Source organism: Schistocerca gregaria, chromosome 1 (genome assembly GCF_023897955.1).
Source record: "Schistocerca gregaria isolate iqSchGreg1 chromosome 1, iqSchGreg1.2, whole genome shotgun sequence".
NCBI classification, from domain to species: Eukaryota; Metazoa; Arthropoda; class Insecta; order Orthoptera; family Acrididae; genus Schistocerca; species Schistocerca gregaria.
In genome coordinates this window covers 599,100,973-599,118,784 of record NC_064920.1, presented here as the reverse complement: position 1 = coordinate 599,118,784, position 17,812 = coordinate 599,100,973, and the positions used below count along the sequence as shown (strand labels likewise).

Sequence of the window (17,812 nt, the reverse complement as noted above, 5' to 3'; positions counted from 1 at the left end):
TAGAAAGCTCCTGGATAGTTCCTCTGTAAAATCAGCAGTTGCGATACTCGATGCATTTTCCCTATACTGAACCGCAAAGGGTCTCGGTCATTGACAATAATGGCTTATTGCGAAGGACATACCTCTGGAAGGAATTCACAGTAAACAACACATTTTTGTGCAAGATGCATAACATTATCGTTGTAGGCTCACACTGGTCACTGCATGAGGTGTCTTTTGTAAAATCTCAGACAACATTTTCTTTTGTAAGTAGGCTGTTTAGGTTTTTTACTGGTAACGTCACGTAGTGCTCTGAAAATAAGTGGTTGTGCTGTGTGCAGTCTGTGGCTGGTTTGCATTGTGTATAATTTTTCCAAGGGGACGTTTCATATGTCGACCCTTAGCCGAGGATACCTCACTGGAATCTTCTGATTTTTTTTCTTGTAGTTTGTGTAATAAGTGTAGACTTTGTTTATTGCTAGCGCGTAATTGTAGAGAGAATCTCCTTTGTGGTTGTAGTCTTTCATTGTTATACAGTAAAACAGTTGTGGCATGCACGTAGATTTGCACCAAGTATTTCGCAGCTGCGCTTTCAATTAACTAGATATTATTTTCAGTGCTATGTTAATGTGTTCTCTTATTTTTGCTCTTCAAATTGTGTTTTTCTGTGTTGTCGTGTGAAATATTGTGACAATAATGGCGTGTGAAAAACGTAATACTAGGCTCCAAAGTAAACTGAAAAATGACAGTGAAGACGAAAGCAGTATGTTAGCGCCACCATGTAATGAATTAACTAATGTTCAAAGTAGTAATTTGGTAATAGTGCATAGGGAAATGGAGCGGGCTGCAAATAATGGTGTAGACAGTGAAACAATTAGTGAACAGGGAAGCATTATCGATCGATCGGTCGGCAACAGCTCGCGACAGGAATCCGAAACGACAGGACACAATCTAGGAAATACTGTACATTCAGGTTTTGCGTCCTCACCGTTTCCTCAAATAAGTCAAGACACATTTTCTGCCTGTCAAAATGTGAATGTTGCCGGTGCAAATGCACTGCCGAAAAGCATAGAGGAACAGATTCCAAGACACTAATACATTATTATTGCAATTAATGCAGCAAATGAAACAAAATCAGAGACAAACACAGCAACAGTTAGACACAATGGAACAAAATCTTCAAAAGTTAGACACAATGGAACAAAATCTTCAAAAGTTAGACACAATGGAACAAAAGCTTCAAAAGTTAGACACCACACTTGAACAAACACGTGAAGATTTAACTAATGAGTTACATAACATTGAATCGAAATGTCAAAAAGTCTGTAATGACGTAAAAACACAAATTTGTGAGCATTTCCAACCTATTTTTTTGGAGCATGAAAATGCATTACAGAATCACGAAGCAGCCATAAAAGAACTGCAAACTATTGTTCATGAAAATCATGAGACCTTGCAAGCTAAAATTGACTCAGTTGCATCTACCGATTCGGTTACGCAACTTGCAAAAACTCAAGCGAACTTAAAGGACACAGTAGATACTCTGAAAATTGGTTCAGAAAGACACACAGAGGAAATAATTTCACTATCGGATAAAGTAGCCGAACTTTCAGATCAGTTCACTAACTTACCTACAAAGGTAGATGATGATCTGAATGACACAAAACCTGTAGCCTTCACTGACACTGAAGAGTATGAACAAATTAGAAAATTCAAGCAGAATCAAAATCAAATTAACACACAGTACAAAAGAGAAATGCGGGAAGTACAAGATCAGTTGGCTCAAGTAATACAAGAATTACATATTTCAGAGGACATTCGCGCCCCAGTACGGGAAGAGGGACATAGCAATACAGAACAACCACAAAATAATAACACAGGGCATTTCGGAAATCACGAAAGAAATTGGAAAGGTACACTGAATTTCGATATGGAACCGCCGAAACGATGTAACAATGACCGACATGCGAAACGCCGACATGATGATTTTGACTATAAGCTGTTCATTACTACACGTAAATTCAAAATATTTAATAATTCTGGCAACGACATTCATCCACAAGCGTGGCTTCATCAATTATCTCATTGTTTTCCTCCCAACTGGTCATTAGAACACATATTAGAATTTATGTGTGGCTACTTGGAGGATGAACCAGCTGTAAGAATGCGATCGGTCATTCACGATTGCCACAGTGAAGGAGAATTTTATCATGCCTTCCTCTCAGCATATTGGTCTCAAGCTACACAAGACCGAGTAAAACATGGCATCATAATGATGAAACATTTCGAACAATCTGAATTTTCCAGTCTTGTGAAATGTTTTGAAAACATGTTGCACAAGAATCAGTACCTGTCAAACCCATACAGCGCCTCAGAACTCATCCGCATTTGCTTAATCAAATTACCGGAACATTTACGGCTTATTATTTTGGCAGGACGTTGCAAAGACGACATTGAAGCTTTTCAGGAGCTCTTACAAGAATTACAAATTGACACTGACAATCGCGGAACGCGAAAACAGGAACACAACAATTACAGGTCACATCCGTCGCAATTCCGCGGTGAAAGAAACAATAACTGGACACGACAAGGCAATTCTCACAACACAAATCGTGACCAAAAGAGACACCAACCGTATGACAACCGTTGGCAGAGTAGTAATAGTTACAAAGAAAGATCACATTTCCGTAGTCATGAATATTACACAGACAATGATAGAAACAGACAATATGGAAACCAAAATAATTGTTATCACGGAAATAATTATTATCACGGGAGACAGAATAATTTCAGACGCAAGGGTCCACTGCGCCGTGATAACTCAGGGAGAAATTCTCCACCACTTAACCGACAGGAAAGAAACTACAGGAACTACCGACATGACGACAGACGATATAATCATAACAACAGACCGGAATTTCATCAGAACTGGCGGGATTCAAACAGAGCTGGGCCCTCTCGGCAAGGTGAATTTGTAGAAGTTAGGTCTCCTAATCCCAATAACGGCGCGCGCCAGCAAAGAGACAGACAATGACTCGCACCGCAGGCAGCCGCGTGCTCCGGCTGGCGCAGAGAAAAATAACATAGACGCTAACCTTGAGAAAAATTCCAGTATTCTTTACCGACGTATACCGCATGATAATTGCGTTCAAGTTAACTCTGAGCACTAGGAAGAGTAAAGGATTGTACTACATTTCACATGTAAAACCGTTTATTGAAAGATAATCTGCTTTTTAACTTTGCCTTTGCCATATAACTTTTCACTTTACATTAATAGTATGCTTTGTCAGACTAAAAAATTGTTAACATGCAACAATGTTTGAAGTTAACTATCCAGTCTAGACCGTAGGGAACATTTTTAAACAGAAATTACGAATGCATTGTTATAGTGAACAGACGACACAGTGTTGTTATTTGTACATTCTTGCTTGGTAGTTGCACGATTACGTAACGACTATAAGGCTTACATACTTAGGACATATACTGTTAATGATATTTTAATGCAATATTTTGGTTTAGTTGAAAAGATATTCTTTATTTGAAGTACTTTCTGTGAGATTAAAGATGACTTAGCATTTGGTTTCTTTAATAGCTACACGATTATATCACGACGCTACTAATGTGTGACACAATTTACATTGTGCTTTTGCGGTGTATCTGTTTTATATCTGCACAATTTTTCTGAATTCTTCTGGAAAGGAAAACATGTTTTAGTAGTAACTTTGTGGTATAGCTACAATGAGACAGCCTTTTTTGTAGCACAACAATACGTTACATTATAGTACTTTCTTGATCACGGTAAGGTACGTAATAACTACGATGTCTATACGCAAAGCATTTCACTTTTGTTTGTCATGAGGTAAGTACATTGACTTCTGCAGAACTTAGCTTTCGGAGGACGATAACTACGACACTTCCACAGAGATTATCTTACAACACGACGCACAGTTTAGCGCTACAGTATACGTATTTGAGTGATTAATTTTGTACTTAAAACACTTATTTTTAAAGATATTTGAAGTACAATGATACAAAGGTTTTCCGTGATACATTTCATTCCATTGCTGTAATCTGTAACACCTGAGGATATAATTACATTAATCCTCAGGGGGGTACAACACGCTTACTTGGTGTACCATGTGTCTGGCAAGCACAAGGAGCCCTAGCTAATATGGTATTTGCTTATACAACTTTACACATCGGTACCATATTTCTCTAACACAGAATTAGACAGCTATCTGATTATTTAACAGAGAAACTAACTTTTTTTTCTACGTCACTGACAGATGTTTACGCAATTACACAGTTGGAAAACTTCACACTTATGAAATTTTATTTTGTCTGTATTTTGTGAAATGTTCATATTTTTTCGGAACCATTGTGATACTATGAGAGCTCTGAATGATGTATTTGGTATGGGATCACGATTTTTAAAGTACGTTTGAGGTAGATGACACTTTTGTCATGAGCAGAGAATTTTTTTAGGTTTTGAAATTATTGGAGGAAGCTACGACGATTTTGAGAATTTGACTGAGGTGTTATGATGTTATTATTATGATGACTATGTGTATTATGCTGCTGAGGTATGTTTATGATCAATAAGCTGATGCTGTATGAGGAATTTGATTATGCTACTTATTTGTTATGATGAAATATTGAAGAAGTGTCGACGATTATGTATATGTGTAATAAGGTAAGGAATAATGAGTAGTGGTTAGCGACTCTGGTTTGTGAAAAAGGTTGTTGGAAACCAAGAATCGTACTTCAAGAGTTATGAAATGTATGTAAATGCGTGAATGTATTACAATGCCGACGAAAATTTTTTGGACACTGTTATATCAATAGGATTTTGTTTCTACAGATGTGTAACGCAAATTCTTGACCTGTGAAATATTTTTATATGAGACTGCCACTGTAGAGGAAACTGCTGTAGTAAATATTTCAGTAAGAAAGGTAAGTGACCTTGACGTAATGCGTTTTGGGCGCCCAGCTGAGAGGTAGTCGTCTGACAAAAGAAAGCCATGAGGTGAAAAAAAGAGGGCATTATCCTCGCTATTAACATTCCTTTGTAGAAAGCATCGCAAAAACGACACGCTCATTACTTGGAAAGATATTTTCTATCATCTGCATACCTGACAATGACAAGCGTCTTTCTACGAGAGTTGAGAGAATTTGTACTAACTTATGAAATGTCACATGACTATTGAATGATATTTTTATGCTTTGCCTTTCATAGTTGCTTGTTTCATTTAATATCTGTTTTCCAGCTGTGTTACAGCATTGGTTTTATAAAATAAAATTAAATGCATTTGCTAATGTGAAAACTTTCTGTCAACAGATATGTTAAATAATAATTTTATGATCCACATTCTTAAAAAAAAAAAAAAAAAAGGTGCACTTGGAAAGGAAAGAACAATAAGAAGGGACTAGTAACAGTAACTGCATATATAATTTTCTTTTCCAGTACTTGATAATTTTTTTTTTAGAATCAGTTTTTGTGGCGTGCCACTTTAATTTAATAGACATTAAGATGTGAATATACATTTCTCTTATCTGCATTGTTGTCTTTAGTGTACTATTTTTTTCTGCTTGTGGGTTTGTCATGTTTAGATATAAGTTATTACATTTACTGCTGCTTGATTTGCCAATTTCCATTGTTTTTTATTGTTGCTGTTTGTATTAATTGTTTTGTGCTGCTACATTGCCTCGTCCCTTTGTTTAGCATCTGAGCTCAGTAGCTTTAAGTTAGCTTAAGATGGGGTAGGTTGTAAAAGAGAACGAGTTGTGATGAATTGGAAGAAATGCATTGAGAAGCTATAAGAAATGATTTTGCCAAAAAAAAGTAGTGTACAGTGGATAAAAACGATTTTTGAAAGAGGATGTGAACAAAATACAAAAAGCATGCTTGGTTGGGTATTTTTGGTGGAAACAAATGTTGAGATATGACGAAAGATCTACAGAATGAAGTTTTGAGTTGGACTGCAGTACCAAATGTTACACTGAAAACAAACCCTGTCCTTTCCTTCTGTTATCCCACTATGTGTTTGTGTACCCTTGTGTATTTATGTTCTACCGGTCTTTATATGTTTATCTGATAAGACTTACGTTGCAGAATTTTTCTAATACTAAGCTACATTCACTATGATGAGGAATACTGTTATCCTCAAATATAATTTGCATTAATAACATATTATTTACTTTGTAAAGATGTTTACACATTATTTATTCTGTTTTGTTCTAATGCTCATGTGTGAAGTTGATGTTTCAAAAGTTATTCTGATCTTTTATGTATGTACTTTTGTCGTAATTTTTGTAACACTGATGTATTTGCTATTTCGATTCTTTTGTAAAGCCTGTACTACTACAAATGTTATGTGTATTGTTATGTTCCTTAATGATATATTTTGTATCTTTGTTATTGTATTCTTATGTTATAAAATTGTAATTGATACCAATTCATCAAATTAAGTAACTTGTAAATTACATTTCACTGCACACGTTTCTGTTGGTCATAGTATATGGACAATATGTGAGAAGTAGGGACTGATAGTGTTTGCACGTGTGTTAATAATTCAGTAAGGGACTGGATAACAGCATTGCTGGTTCTAAGGACATTTCAAAAACAATTTTTGTGAGTGCACAAGTGGTGGTTATGGACTTTCTATATTATCCACAAGACTCTTCAATGGTGATTGTGCGCCTGCACAGTCAAACAGATGGCTGCTGGCCATCTCTACAAGGACTACAGTGGGTCTACACCTTTGATGACCCACCAATACCATTATTTCTACAAGGACTGCAGTGGGTCTGCACCTCTGGTGGCCCACCAATACCGTAATCTCTACCAGGACTACAATGTGGTTACTCTGTGACGACCTATCTACCAATATTCTTTAAAACTTCGACTGACTCTGCTGTGGGTTTGCTCTGTTGTGGCCCATTACGTGTCTGCATGTCAAGAGTCAGCACTGTCTTTCTGTTGGAAGGACAACACTACTTCTTCCAGACTGTATGGAAATCCACTACTTCCATGTGCATTTTCTTTTACTACTCAGACTTTGAGAAAAACACTGCAATTTTACTTTGATGAATGTTCAGGACTGTCTTTATGGACTGTGAGAAAATTTTAGCTTTTGACCAACATTGTATCGATAAGTGTGTGCATTTCATTTCTTTGTTATTGTAATTATGAAAAAAATTTTCAAATCTGTATTGGCCACTGCCCAAAACAATTTGTAAATTTTTTTGTGGGGAGCATGGGGGCTATGTAAGTAGGCTGTTTAGAATTTTTTAATGGTAACGCCAGGTAGCGCTCAATGTTTGTGCTGTGTGCAGTCTGTGGCTGGTTTGCATTGTTGTCTGCCATTGTAGTGTTGGGCAGCGGCAGTTGGCTGTTAGCGGCGCGTAGCGTTGCGCAGTTGGAGGTGAGCCGCCAGCGGTGGTGGACGTGGGGAGAGAGATGGCGGAGTTTTGAAATTTGTAAGAATTGGTGTCATGAACTGATATATATATATATATATATATATATATATATATATATATATATATATATATATATATAATGACTATAAAGGTAAATACATTGTTTGTTCTCTATTAAAATCTTTCGTTTGCTAACTGTGCCTATCAGTAGTTAGTGACTTCCGTAGTTTGAATCTTTTAGTTAGCTGGCAGTAGTGGCGCTCGCTGTATTGCAGTAGTTCGAGTAACGAAGATTTTTGTGTGGTAAGTGATTTGTGAAACATATAGGTTAATGTTAGTCAGGGCCATTCTTTTGTAGGGATTATTGAAAGTCAGATTGCGTTGCGCCAAACACTATTGTGTGTCAGTTTAAGCACAGTCGTGTATAATTTTTCTAAGGGGACGTTTCATACTTTCAATGCACTTAACATACGGCAGCTGAAAACGTTCACACAAAAATGCATTTATAGCACATTGTTGTTTCCAATTAGAGAATACAGTTCTCTTACGCCTTTGTTAGGAAGTACAGTGGCACAAATCACTGTCTGGCTATCCTGATTAGGATTTCCCTAAGCTGCATAAAGCAAGTACTAAGGGATGTTAAAGGCAAATGTTTATTTTTTCCCCGACTTTTTAACCTTTCCCATCGAATATGACGAATAATTCATAAGAATATGATCCTATTTGAAGCGTACAAAAGTTACGAACTGTGTTCGCCGCATATCATTCCTTCCCTCTTCATCTAACAATAATCAAAGCGAACGTAATGCTGAAAAAGTTAGAGACTTTTTATTTAACGCTCCTTTTTGTAACGCTTAAGCGACACTGTTCATAACTTTCAAGTATGCAAGACACAAGAACAATACCAAAACCTAAAATAGAGAACAGCTGATGAATATACTTATAGCAACCTGCGTGACAAGCCAATCAAAAATTCCACGAACTTATTCACCAACCTATTTATTTCACGTAAAATTTGTCGGCAATGGTCGATCACAAAACTGTTGCGTCATATCCTACAGCAGCAATGGTCAAACCACTGATGTTACACTCTGATTGTAGCAGGTATTCGGCGCGGAAAATGAAACACAATAAAAAATAATTTCACGCTTTTCAATGCAAAAGCAGCAAACTGCGCTGTACGTCTCTGGCGCAATGTGCGAATCGTGGCGATCGTCTGGGTGAGCGCCGGCTGGCTGTCGTCCGCTGCGTCGAGGAGAAACTGTCAAGCAGCCACGAGGTCTTTGGAGGAAATGTTTCTGGAAAGTGTGGTTATTATAGGCGGTTTAGGAAGCACACTAATTATACACTGAAGCGCCAATGAAACTCGTGTAGGCATGCTTATCCAAACACAGGGATATATAAACAGGCAGAATACGGCGCTGAGTTCGGCAACGCCTATATAAGACAAGTGTCTGGCGTAGTTGTTAAATCGGTTACTACTGCTACAACGGCACGTTGTTAAGATGCAAGTGACTTTGAAAGTGGTGTTATAGTCGGCGCAGCAGTAATGGGACACTGCATCTCCGAAGTAGAGATGAAGTAGGGATTTTCCCGTACGACCATCTCACTAGTGTAGCGTGAATATCAGGAAACCAGTAAAACATCAAATCTCCGACATCGCTGTGGCCGGAAAAAGATTATGCAAGAACGGGATCAACAACGACTGAAGAGAATCATTTAACGTGACAGAAGTGCAACCTTTCTGCAGAGTGCTGCAGATTTCAGTGCTAAACCATCAAAATGTGTCAGCGTGCCAATCATTCGACGAAACATAATCGATATGGGCTTTCGGAGCCGATGCTCACTTGTGTACCCTTGATGGCTGCACAACACAGAGCTTTACGTCTCTCCAGGGGGCGTCAGCCAACAACACTGGACTGTTGCCTCGTCGGACGAGTCTCGTTTCAAATTGTATCGAGTGGATGGAGATGTACGGAAAAGGAGACAACCTCACTAAGTAAGGACCTGCATGTCAACAGGGGACTGTTCAAGCTGGTGGAGGCTCTGTAATGGTGTGGGGCGTTTCCAGTTGGAGTTATATGGGACCCCTGATAGGTCTAGATACGACTCTTGATAAGTGACACGTACGTAAGTATCCTGTCTGATCACCTGCATCCATTCATGCCCATTGTGCAGTCCGATGGACTTGACAAATCCAGCAGGACAATGCAGCACCCCACACGTCCAGAATTGCTAGAGTAACTCCAGGAACAGTCTTCTGAGTTTAAACACTTCTGCCGGCCATCAAACTCCGCAGACGTGATTATTATTAAGTATATCTGGGATGCCTTGCTACGTGTTGTTCAGAAAAGATCTCCACACCCTCGCACTCTTACGGGTTTGTGGACAGCCCTGCAGGATTCATGATGTCAATCCCCTCCAGCACTATTTTGCCACGTCGTCCTGAGGCACTACTGTGTGCTCGCGGTGGCCCTACACGATATTGGGCAGGTGTACCAGTTTATTTGGCTCTTCAGTGTATTTTCAGTTCCATCACACTGACACTTTTAGCAGATGAAATTCCGTTTAGAAAATAAAGGAAGCAGTGGGGTAAAACTCTCGTCTAATTTCAATATAAGTAGATAGTCGATTTCGGTTTCTTTTTTTCTTTTCTTTTCTTTCTTTCTTTTTTTCTCAGGTGGCCTGGTGCATTGGTTTGGTTTTTTTATATCCCTCCAAAAGAATTTCTTTACGTTTCTCACTTGAGCTATTACGTCTCACGTCTCATTATTTTAACATGATGTGTCCCGACAACAAGTGGGATGAAGCCGGTATATACCGTGACAGAATTGGAGAGTTGGATGTCGCAGCTAATGAAAACTCTGATGTTGTTTATACAAGTAATTTAGCTTTTGTGTCGTTATTGAAAAAAAAAGTTATTTGTTTGCGAACTGATTACTTCGAGAAATTCGTTTGGTCCTACAAAGTTATCTGTTTTTCGAGATTATGGAACAAGACTGTGGGTGACCAATATAATTTCTTCACAGCGCTTACGATACTCAGCATTATGAAAATTAAATACACGTTTTTGTTTGAGATGGTAAAATCATGGTGAGCAATACACAGAAATGAACAAAATCTTATGAGCAGGATAAGAACCGCTGGTGTCTGTGTTTGTTGATCAGTGTTATGTCAGCTGATATGAGTAAACAAGTAAGTTTATCTGTTTAGCAAAACTCGCTTCTATAAATTGTCATTCAAAATAATCGTATGTGTTAGCATTTCGGCCCAAAATGATTCACACAGTTGTCATTAATCATTTTAATAAAATGCCGATTTTGAACCAATTAACTGCAGCTGTAAAGTTTCTTATTCTTAAGTTACGGGTATTAATGTATGGGAATTGTAAACAGGAAGCGAGCTAAGTTTGCCACTCTAATTTCGGAAACTAGAAATTCGTTTCGCTGTTACCCGCACTCTGTAGTCGCGCTATTAATAAAACTAGTAACCACTGTAATATGACTCCCAAAGATTTGTTTTTCTTTGGGTGCTGTATTGATTCGGGACACCGCGTGTCGGTTATTGTATTATTAACGTTAGTATAAAGAAAACTGTCAGCAATGTCATCACAATTAGTTTATATTTGTGTTACATTTGCTTTAATATTTTAGCCAATACGTCTTGCGCAAGCGTTAAAATTAGTGGATACGTCAATTATAATGGAATATTCTCTTTTGAGGAAATAATCAGAGACTGCTGTGCGAAAAGTTGTCGCCTTCCTATCATCCTATCGGGTAATTGGAAGCTGGCACGCGGCCGGTCGAGTAATGGTGTGGTTCTGAGGCCTGTAGCGATTAGTTACGGAGGGATCCCTTGTGTCTTTACTGCCAACGAATAAGTGCTCTTAGTACTAGTACAGCTGTTTAGCTGATTTCATTTTACTTAAAAGTTTGACAGGAACAACAGGAAAAAATTATCATGTATTCAGTGCAAGAACGAGGACTATATTAACACACAACATGGTTCGCATATAGACATAAAATCACTTTAATACCGATAGATACGAGTTTTGTCTCATCCTTCTCTAAAGCTGTCACTATTGGCTCCTTAGCGACACACTGAACGTCCATCTCCTTCGTGTGATGTGATCAACGTGACAGAAACTCAGAAGTATTGGTTACTGTCGATAGTTTTCTGCACTATCTAATTCACGGAATTTCATGTAATGTGAGCAGCAATTCTAATGTGTAAGAAATGTCTAGCTAATATATCCGAACAGCGGCGTCTCAGGTCTGTTGCTGTCTCCATTCACTGAAACGGCAATGATAAGAATGTAAAATGAGTGCACATGTCGGTAGTGAAGAGCTTAGACGCTATATTGAAAGCAAAATTGCAGAGCTCTCCAATCTGTCATATAAAAAGGTATATATCATGAAGAATGTCGTTATTACTGGTTCTGATGCTGTTAGAGAACTATTTCCCATTCTCGTTTTATAACAGAAAAAATGCACCCTTTTGCTAAAGCACTTTTTCTTAAATTTCATCTTTGGTTATCTCCTAACTTCCGTCCACTTGGAATACCATTTTTTGTTTCCTGCAACGCACATTAGCAACACATGTGAGTTGACAGTGTGTTGGTCTCCTTGTCTGTCATGGTGCGTAACGGGCAGCAAAGCTTTGCAGTTGAGCATAAACAAAAGACGAGGGTCTGTCGAATTCCGTTCCCGGCAGTATGTGGTCACAACGTCCCCGTGTTCCATTGCATGACTCTTCCCTTATGGTTTCAGCATCGAGAACGCCACATGAGACCACTTGAAGAGGGCTGGGAGAAAAGTAGATTATTACCTGGATGCCTCCTACATTGTAAATGGAGCTAGATCAGATGCATTTGAAGTAGGTGTATAAACATCTGTTTGTTGATGATAACATCATATATTTTAGTTATTTAACTTTTACGGTATAGCGAACGTAGGTATAATGCGCAGTCAAATGGAAACGAGACAGATGGAAAACCAGTAAGTAAACTGTTCATAATTTCAAAAGTGTTGTGACCACGTGTAGCCAAGGTTGTTTCGACTACACTGAAAAAGTTTCTCTAGGAAGCCCTTACACATACTCCAAACAGTCTCGATCTCTCCCCAGAGGATATTCATATTTTTGAAGCCATGAAGAAAAACATTAATGGGCGCGATTTGCTTTAACGAAGAGCTACACACCTGAGTACAATCATGATTCTCTAGGCAACCGCAAACATTTTTCCATGAAGGCATTGGCCGTCTTATTTCACAGTGGGATAAATGCACTGGGTGACAATTATTGAACTGTATGAAATAAAATCGTTATAACTTCTAGACGGTTTGCGTTATGAGATTCAAACGGCACTGTTAGCCGCGGGGGATGATTGGGAATTAATATGTGCATTCATGGTTTGGTTTAGCGACGAAGCCCACTTTCATTTAGATGGGTTCGTCAATAAGTAAATCTGGCCATTTGGGGGACAGATAATCCACATTTCGCGATCCAAGTGTCTCTTCAACCTCAACGAGTAACTGTGTGTTATGCAGTGTCCAGTCACGGAATAATCGATGCGATATTCCTTGATGGCCCGGTGACTTCCGAACGGTACATGAAGGTTTTGGAAGATGATTTCAACCCCATTATCCAAAGTGAGCCTGATTTCGACGAGATGTGGTTCATGCAAGACGGAGCTCGACTCGATTGAAGCAGAAGAGTGTTTGATGTGCTGGAGGAGCACTTTGGGGACCGCATTCTGGTACACAAGGTGTACAACAATAACCCCAAAACCATTACTGAGCTGAAAACAGCCGTTCCGGAGGTCATCGACAGCATCGATGTTCGGACACTTCAGCGTGTCATGCACAATCTCGCTATTTGTCTGCGCCACGTCATCGACAATGATGGAAGGCATATCGAACATGTCATAAGCTAAATCCGAATATATGTAGTGACATTTAGATGTTGAATAAAGTGTGTTAACGCCGAAGTTTGTAACTAATTTACCTTTTTTCATATAGTTCAATAATTGTCACCCCGTTTTAACAGTTATGGCTATTACTTTTGAAATAATGGAAGTTTACTTCATTTTTCCATTTGTCTCGTTTTCATTCGACAGCCCTTATATGTCACGGCAGAAACTGCTTACGCTTCAATGTCATCTTCGTCTTTCTCACTCTTCGGTGGAACCTTGATGCTGTCACCCTTGCCGATGACAGCAATATCACATTTCAGATATCCTTTAGGCCCGCCAGCGATGTCATCGGGGTCAGTCAACAGCGCCCACTTGTGGTAGAACTGATGATCTGAAACATGTGAATTTCTTATGTTTATCGCTGTTTCTAATACCCGTTGAAGTCAGTGGTCATGACTCATGCAAGCGTCATAGGAACTAGACTTTCCCATGAAATAGTACAGGAACTGTAAGTCACAAGGAAACGTGCAGATGCGATTCATGGCGTACCTTTACGTAATTTTTATACAGATTCAATACTTATATATACAAATTTAAAACTAATATATCTCCTGTATGTGAAATAGGTTAGGAATTAAGAAAGCCAAATGCACTTAGGAGCCAGAGGTCATGCGAAAAATAAATGTGCGCAAATAGGTGCACTAGCATGCAGTCAAAGTGCTCATTGTGCTCTTACAGAAAACGGAAACAAAAGGTGAGGTCTTTTTTTATATGCATTTGCTGTCTCCAATTCTGTTTGTTCTACCTTGTAATAACAAATGTCTGTCAGGAAGCCAAATTGACGTCTTTCTTGAAAGAAAGGTGGCAGTTACAGTACTCCAGGTTCTTAATCGCAGTTTTCATCACACCAGCTCATTTCTCACTGACATTTTATTCAGCATCCGTTTTCCCTTCATGCAGTAAAAATATAATCGCGTTAACTGAGGATACTAGCTCGCAGTTTTTAGGCTCACAAAACATTTTGTGAGCTAGACTCAACAGACAACTAAAATGTACATGTTCCTCAACTCTGTTACTATGTATCTTCCGTCAGTTACACCTAGAAACTGCCACTTGATTAGTCTGTTTTTCTGCTTCGTCTGAATACTGAATCCGGTGGCGTAAGTTTTACAGTTAATAACTCCTCTAATAAACTTCCTTCTGACACCGAGACGTCTATAACCCTGAAACAGCAAGAACTTTCGACGAGATACTCTCTAACCATTGCCAAGTGATAATTACGTACTCCACGTACCTCTACAGCTGACGCATTATCGCGAGTGTATTGGCACCCAGAGCATTGCCAAATACGATATGCGAAATTGGATATGCGAATGATTAGCACTTCAGCACAACCGCAAAAATAGTAACACCATCTACATTCTGTACATAATGCACTGTTACACAGTGGGTTCCAAGTTGGTAAATTGCAATTGAATGTTGGTTGTTTATGAAAAGATCGTGTTGCGCCTCATGGTATAAGGAGAAGAGTTCACCAGCACATGTCGAAAGTCGACAACAGCAGAATTGTGGCCTATCTAGATATTTATTGTTCCACCATATTACTGCGTTCGTTTGTTGGGATCCCACAAGTGTATGCAAATATGAAATCGATGGGTTCAGGAGGACCGTACTAACACCATCCAAGATCTCAATGCCCCCATTCGACAAGCGCCCGAGAGGGCGGACTCATTATTCGCTTGACAATGCAGAATCGTACAGCCACGTCACATAGCTCGAGTCAGGAAGTAGGCTTGTTTAAAGCAAGACAAGTGTCCGCATTCTTGAGCGCAAGAATATGTGGGGGATCACGGACAGTCAGTGGGGCTAACATTGTTGCTGTCTATCTTGAAATATCAGCAGAGAAAGGGGCGCCAACAGTGGTGAGCCCAACAAAACACAGGAAACAGGAGTACATAGCATGTCATCTCTTCAGACGAATTTCAGTTCTGTGCACAGTATTACCAAAGACGAATCCGTGTACGGAGGCTCCACGGAGAACAGACGTTGGCAGACTGTATTCGTCATTGTCACAGTGGCCCAGCTCCTCACATGATGCTTTGGAATACCATTGGGTAAAAAAGATGATTATCACTGGTTCGCATAGTCGATAATTTGAACAGCAGGTGTTACATTTATGACGTGTTAACAGTTGTGGCTGAGCTCTGTCTTATAGGTCTCCGTGACGTTATCTTTCAACAAGATAATGCAAGACCGCATGTTACCCGTACTTTACTATCCTACCTCGATTCAGTGATTCTTCGATAGTTGTCCCGGCCAGCATTTTCTTCGTATCTCCGACTCGTTGAAAACAATTGATCACGGGTTGCCGAGAGACGGGGGCGCCACCTCTCGCCAGCTGTGGCAGCATTGAATGATGTACCCGTACCCGTAGCCGTCATACAAACTCAGTTCCACTCGAAACTCAACCGAGTCAGAGCTATTGCTGCTGCCGGTAATGGAAGACATACATACTAAATCTTGCACCCAGTATATCCCTAAATCATTTGTAAATGCATTCTTTCTACCATACTTTATACGCACAAGAATTAAAATTTCGTTATTTGCTATCCTTTCTGGTGCTAAAGTTTTAATAGTCATCAGTGTACTTACTCGTGTTACAACCGTTGACTATGGTTACGTCCCGGGTTATACGAAATGCCTGATGTTTAGTTAACGTAAGGTATAAAAAAAAAACTAAAATCTAAACTCCTCCCGAACAGGCCATGAAGATCCAACGGTACCGACCGGCCGCCGTGTCATCCTCAGCCCATAGGCGGATCTGGATTGGTATGTGGTCAGCAACCCGCTCTCCCTGCCGTATGTCACTTCCCGAGACCGCAGCCGCTACTTCTCAATCAAGTAGCTCCTCAGTTTGACTCACAAGGGCTGAATGCACCCCGCCTGCCAACAGCGCTCGGCATACCGGATGGTCACCCATCCAAAAGCTAGCCCAGCCCGACAGCGCTTCACTTCGGTGATTTGACGGGAACCGTTGTTACCACTGCAGCAAGGCCGTTGGCAAATGTAAAGTATAGATTTTGCTGTTGGTATTGGAAATCATCTCTCATAACGTTATTTTATAACAAATGACCAGACTGACCGTATTAAAGGCAGAAGTACGACGTAGAAGTAATTAGATACACTCAACTCATAACGTTATTTTATAACAAATGACCAGACTGACCGTATTAAAGGCAGAAGTACGACGTAGAAGTAATTAGATACACTCAATGCGAGGTTTGACTCAGCTTCGTGATAGGAGAGAAAGATTTCTATTTGGGAAGCTGCCATCTAAGTACTACTTCCGTTAACCACTTCGTGAAAGATTTCGTTTATCATACATTAATGGTGTGCAACTTCCGCACGGATTCTGCCGCTGTCACTCGAACCATGGTAAATGCCAACAAACGTGATTAAGTTAGTTTGCCAATGTGTCGAAAGTATGTCACAAGAGCAGGGCCAGAATACCTAAAATGCCGGGATAGTTCCTTTGAAAAAGCACGGCCGATTTCCTTCCCCATCCTTCCCTAATCCAATGGGACCGATGACCTCGCTGTCGGAGCCCTCCCTCAAGCCAACCAGAATACCAAAGATGTTGCTGTTCTGTCTGCTGAAGTCTGGTAAATGGGAACAGTGATAAATCATATGATTGTACAACATACCATATGTGTCTGAGATTGCTCCTTCGTTGGCTGAAGCATTTCAGGGAAGAAAGTTGACGACGAAAGAACCAAACAACAAATTTTTGTAACTGCGTATGCTTCCGCGGCCAGAGTCAGTCGACATAAAAGTTTTCTGGGTATGGTACCGCGTCATATTGTATAAAAATACTGCTGGAGAAAACCAACGTTTTGGCCACGGTTGCAGCGGCCTCCTTCTGGGTCTGCAACCGTGGTTTTCTCCAGCAGTAGTTTTATACAACATAACGCGGTACCACACCCAGAAACCTTTTATGTCAACAAATTTTTGACTTCTAGCTTTTCCTGTAGACGTAATTTACGTGAGATAGCCCAGATCGGTAATTTATTTCATAGTATCTAACCTTAGCGTTCCGCAACTGAGAGTGAGAGAAAGGCTGCATGTTTCTTTCGTGTACCGCACATCAGTAGTTGTCAAAATACGTTGATCTGCATGCAAAAGTGATAAATATGAATGTAATTATATCACTCGGAGAGAAGGTTTGAGGTGAAAAACATGTATTAACATTCTCGAATTTTTTACATTTCCAACTTCTAAGGCCCTATTATGAGCTCGCCTTGTTTCACCTACCACGTCACCATTATTTTTTCGCTGCGTTTAGATCTTTAAAGACAGTTTTCCTCCTGTCTTTGCGAAATTTAATTTTCTAAAATTAATTAAAAATGAGAAAGAGTTCTTAAATATTAAGTGTCTATCGGAAATATGATAATGAACACTTGTTTGAGAAACTTTGAATCAATTTAGCTTATTATGATTTCA

At 39.5% G+C, this 17,812-nt stretch overlaps 1 protein-coding gene across 1 annotated transcript in view; it reads right to left on the bottom strand.

Annotated features, from left to right (window-relative positions):
* LOC126358244 (otoferlin) overlaps positions 1 to 17,812 on the bottom strand; it is a 288,211-nt gene that overhangs the window by 243,061 nt on the left and 27,338 nt on the right. Inside the window, exon 4 of the mRNA XM_050007531.1 lies at positions 13,547 to 13,703. Coding sequence (XP_049863488.1) covers positions 13,547 to 13,703 — 157 coding nt within the window. The remainder of the gene's footprint in view (positions 1 to 13,546; positions 13,704 to 17,812) is intronic.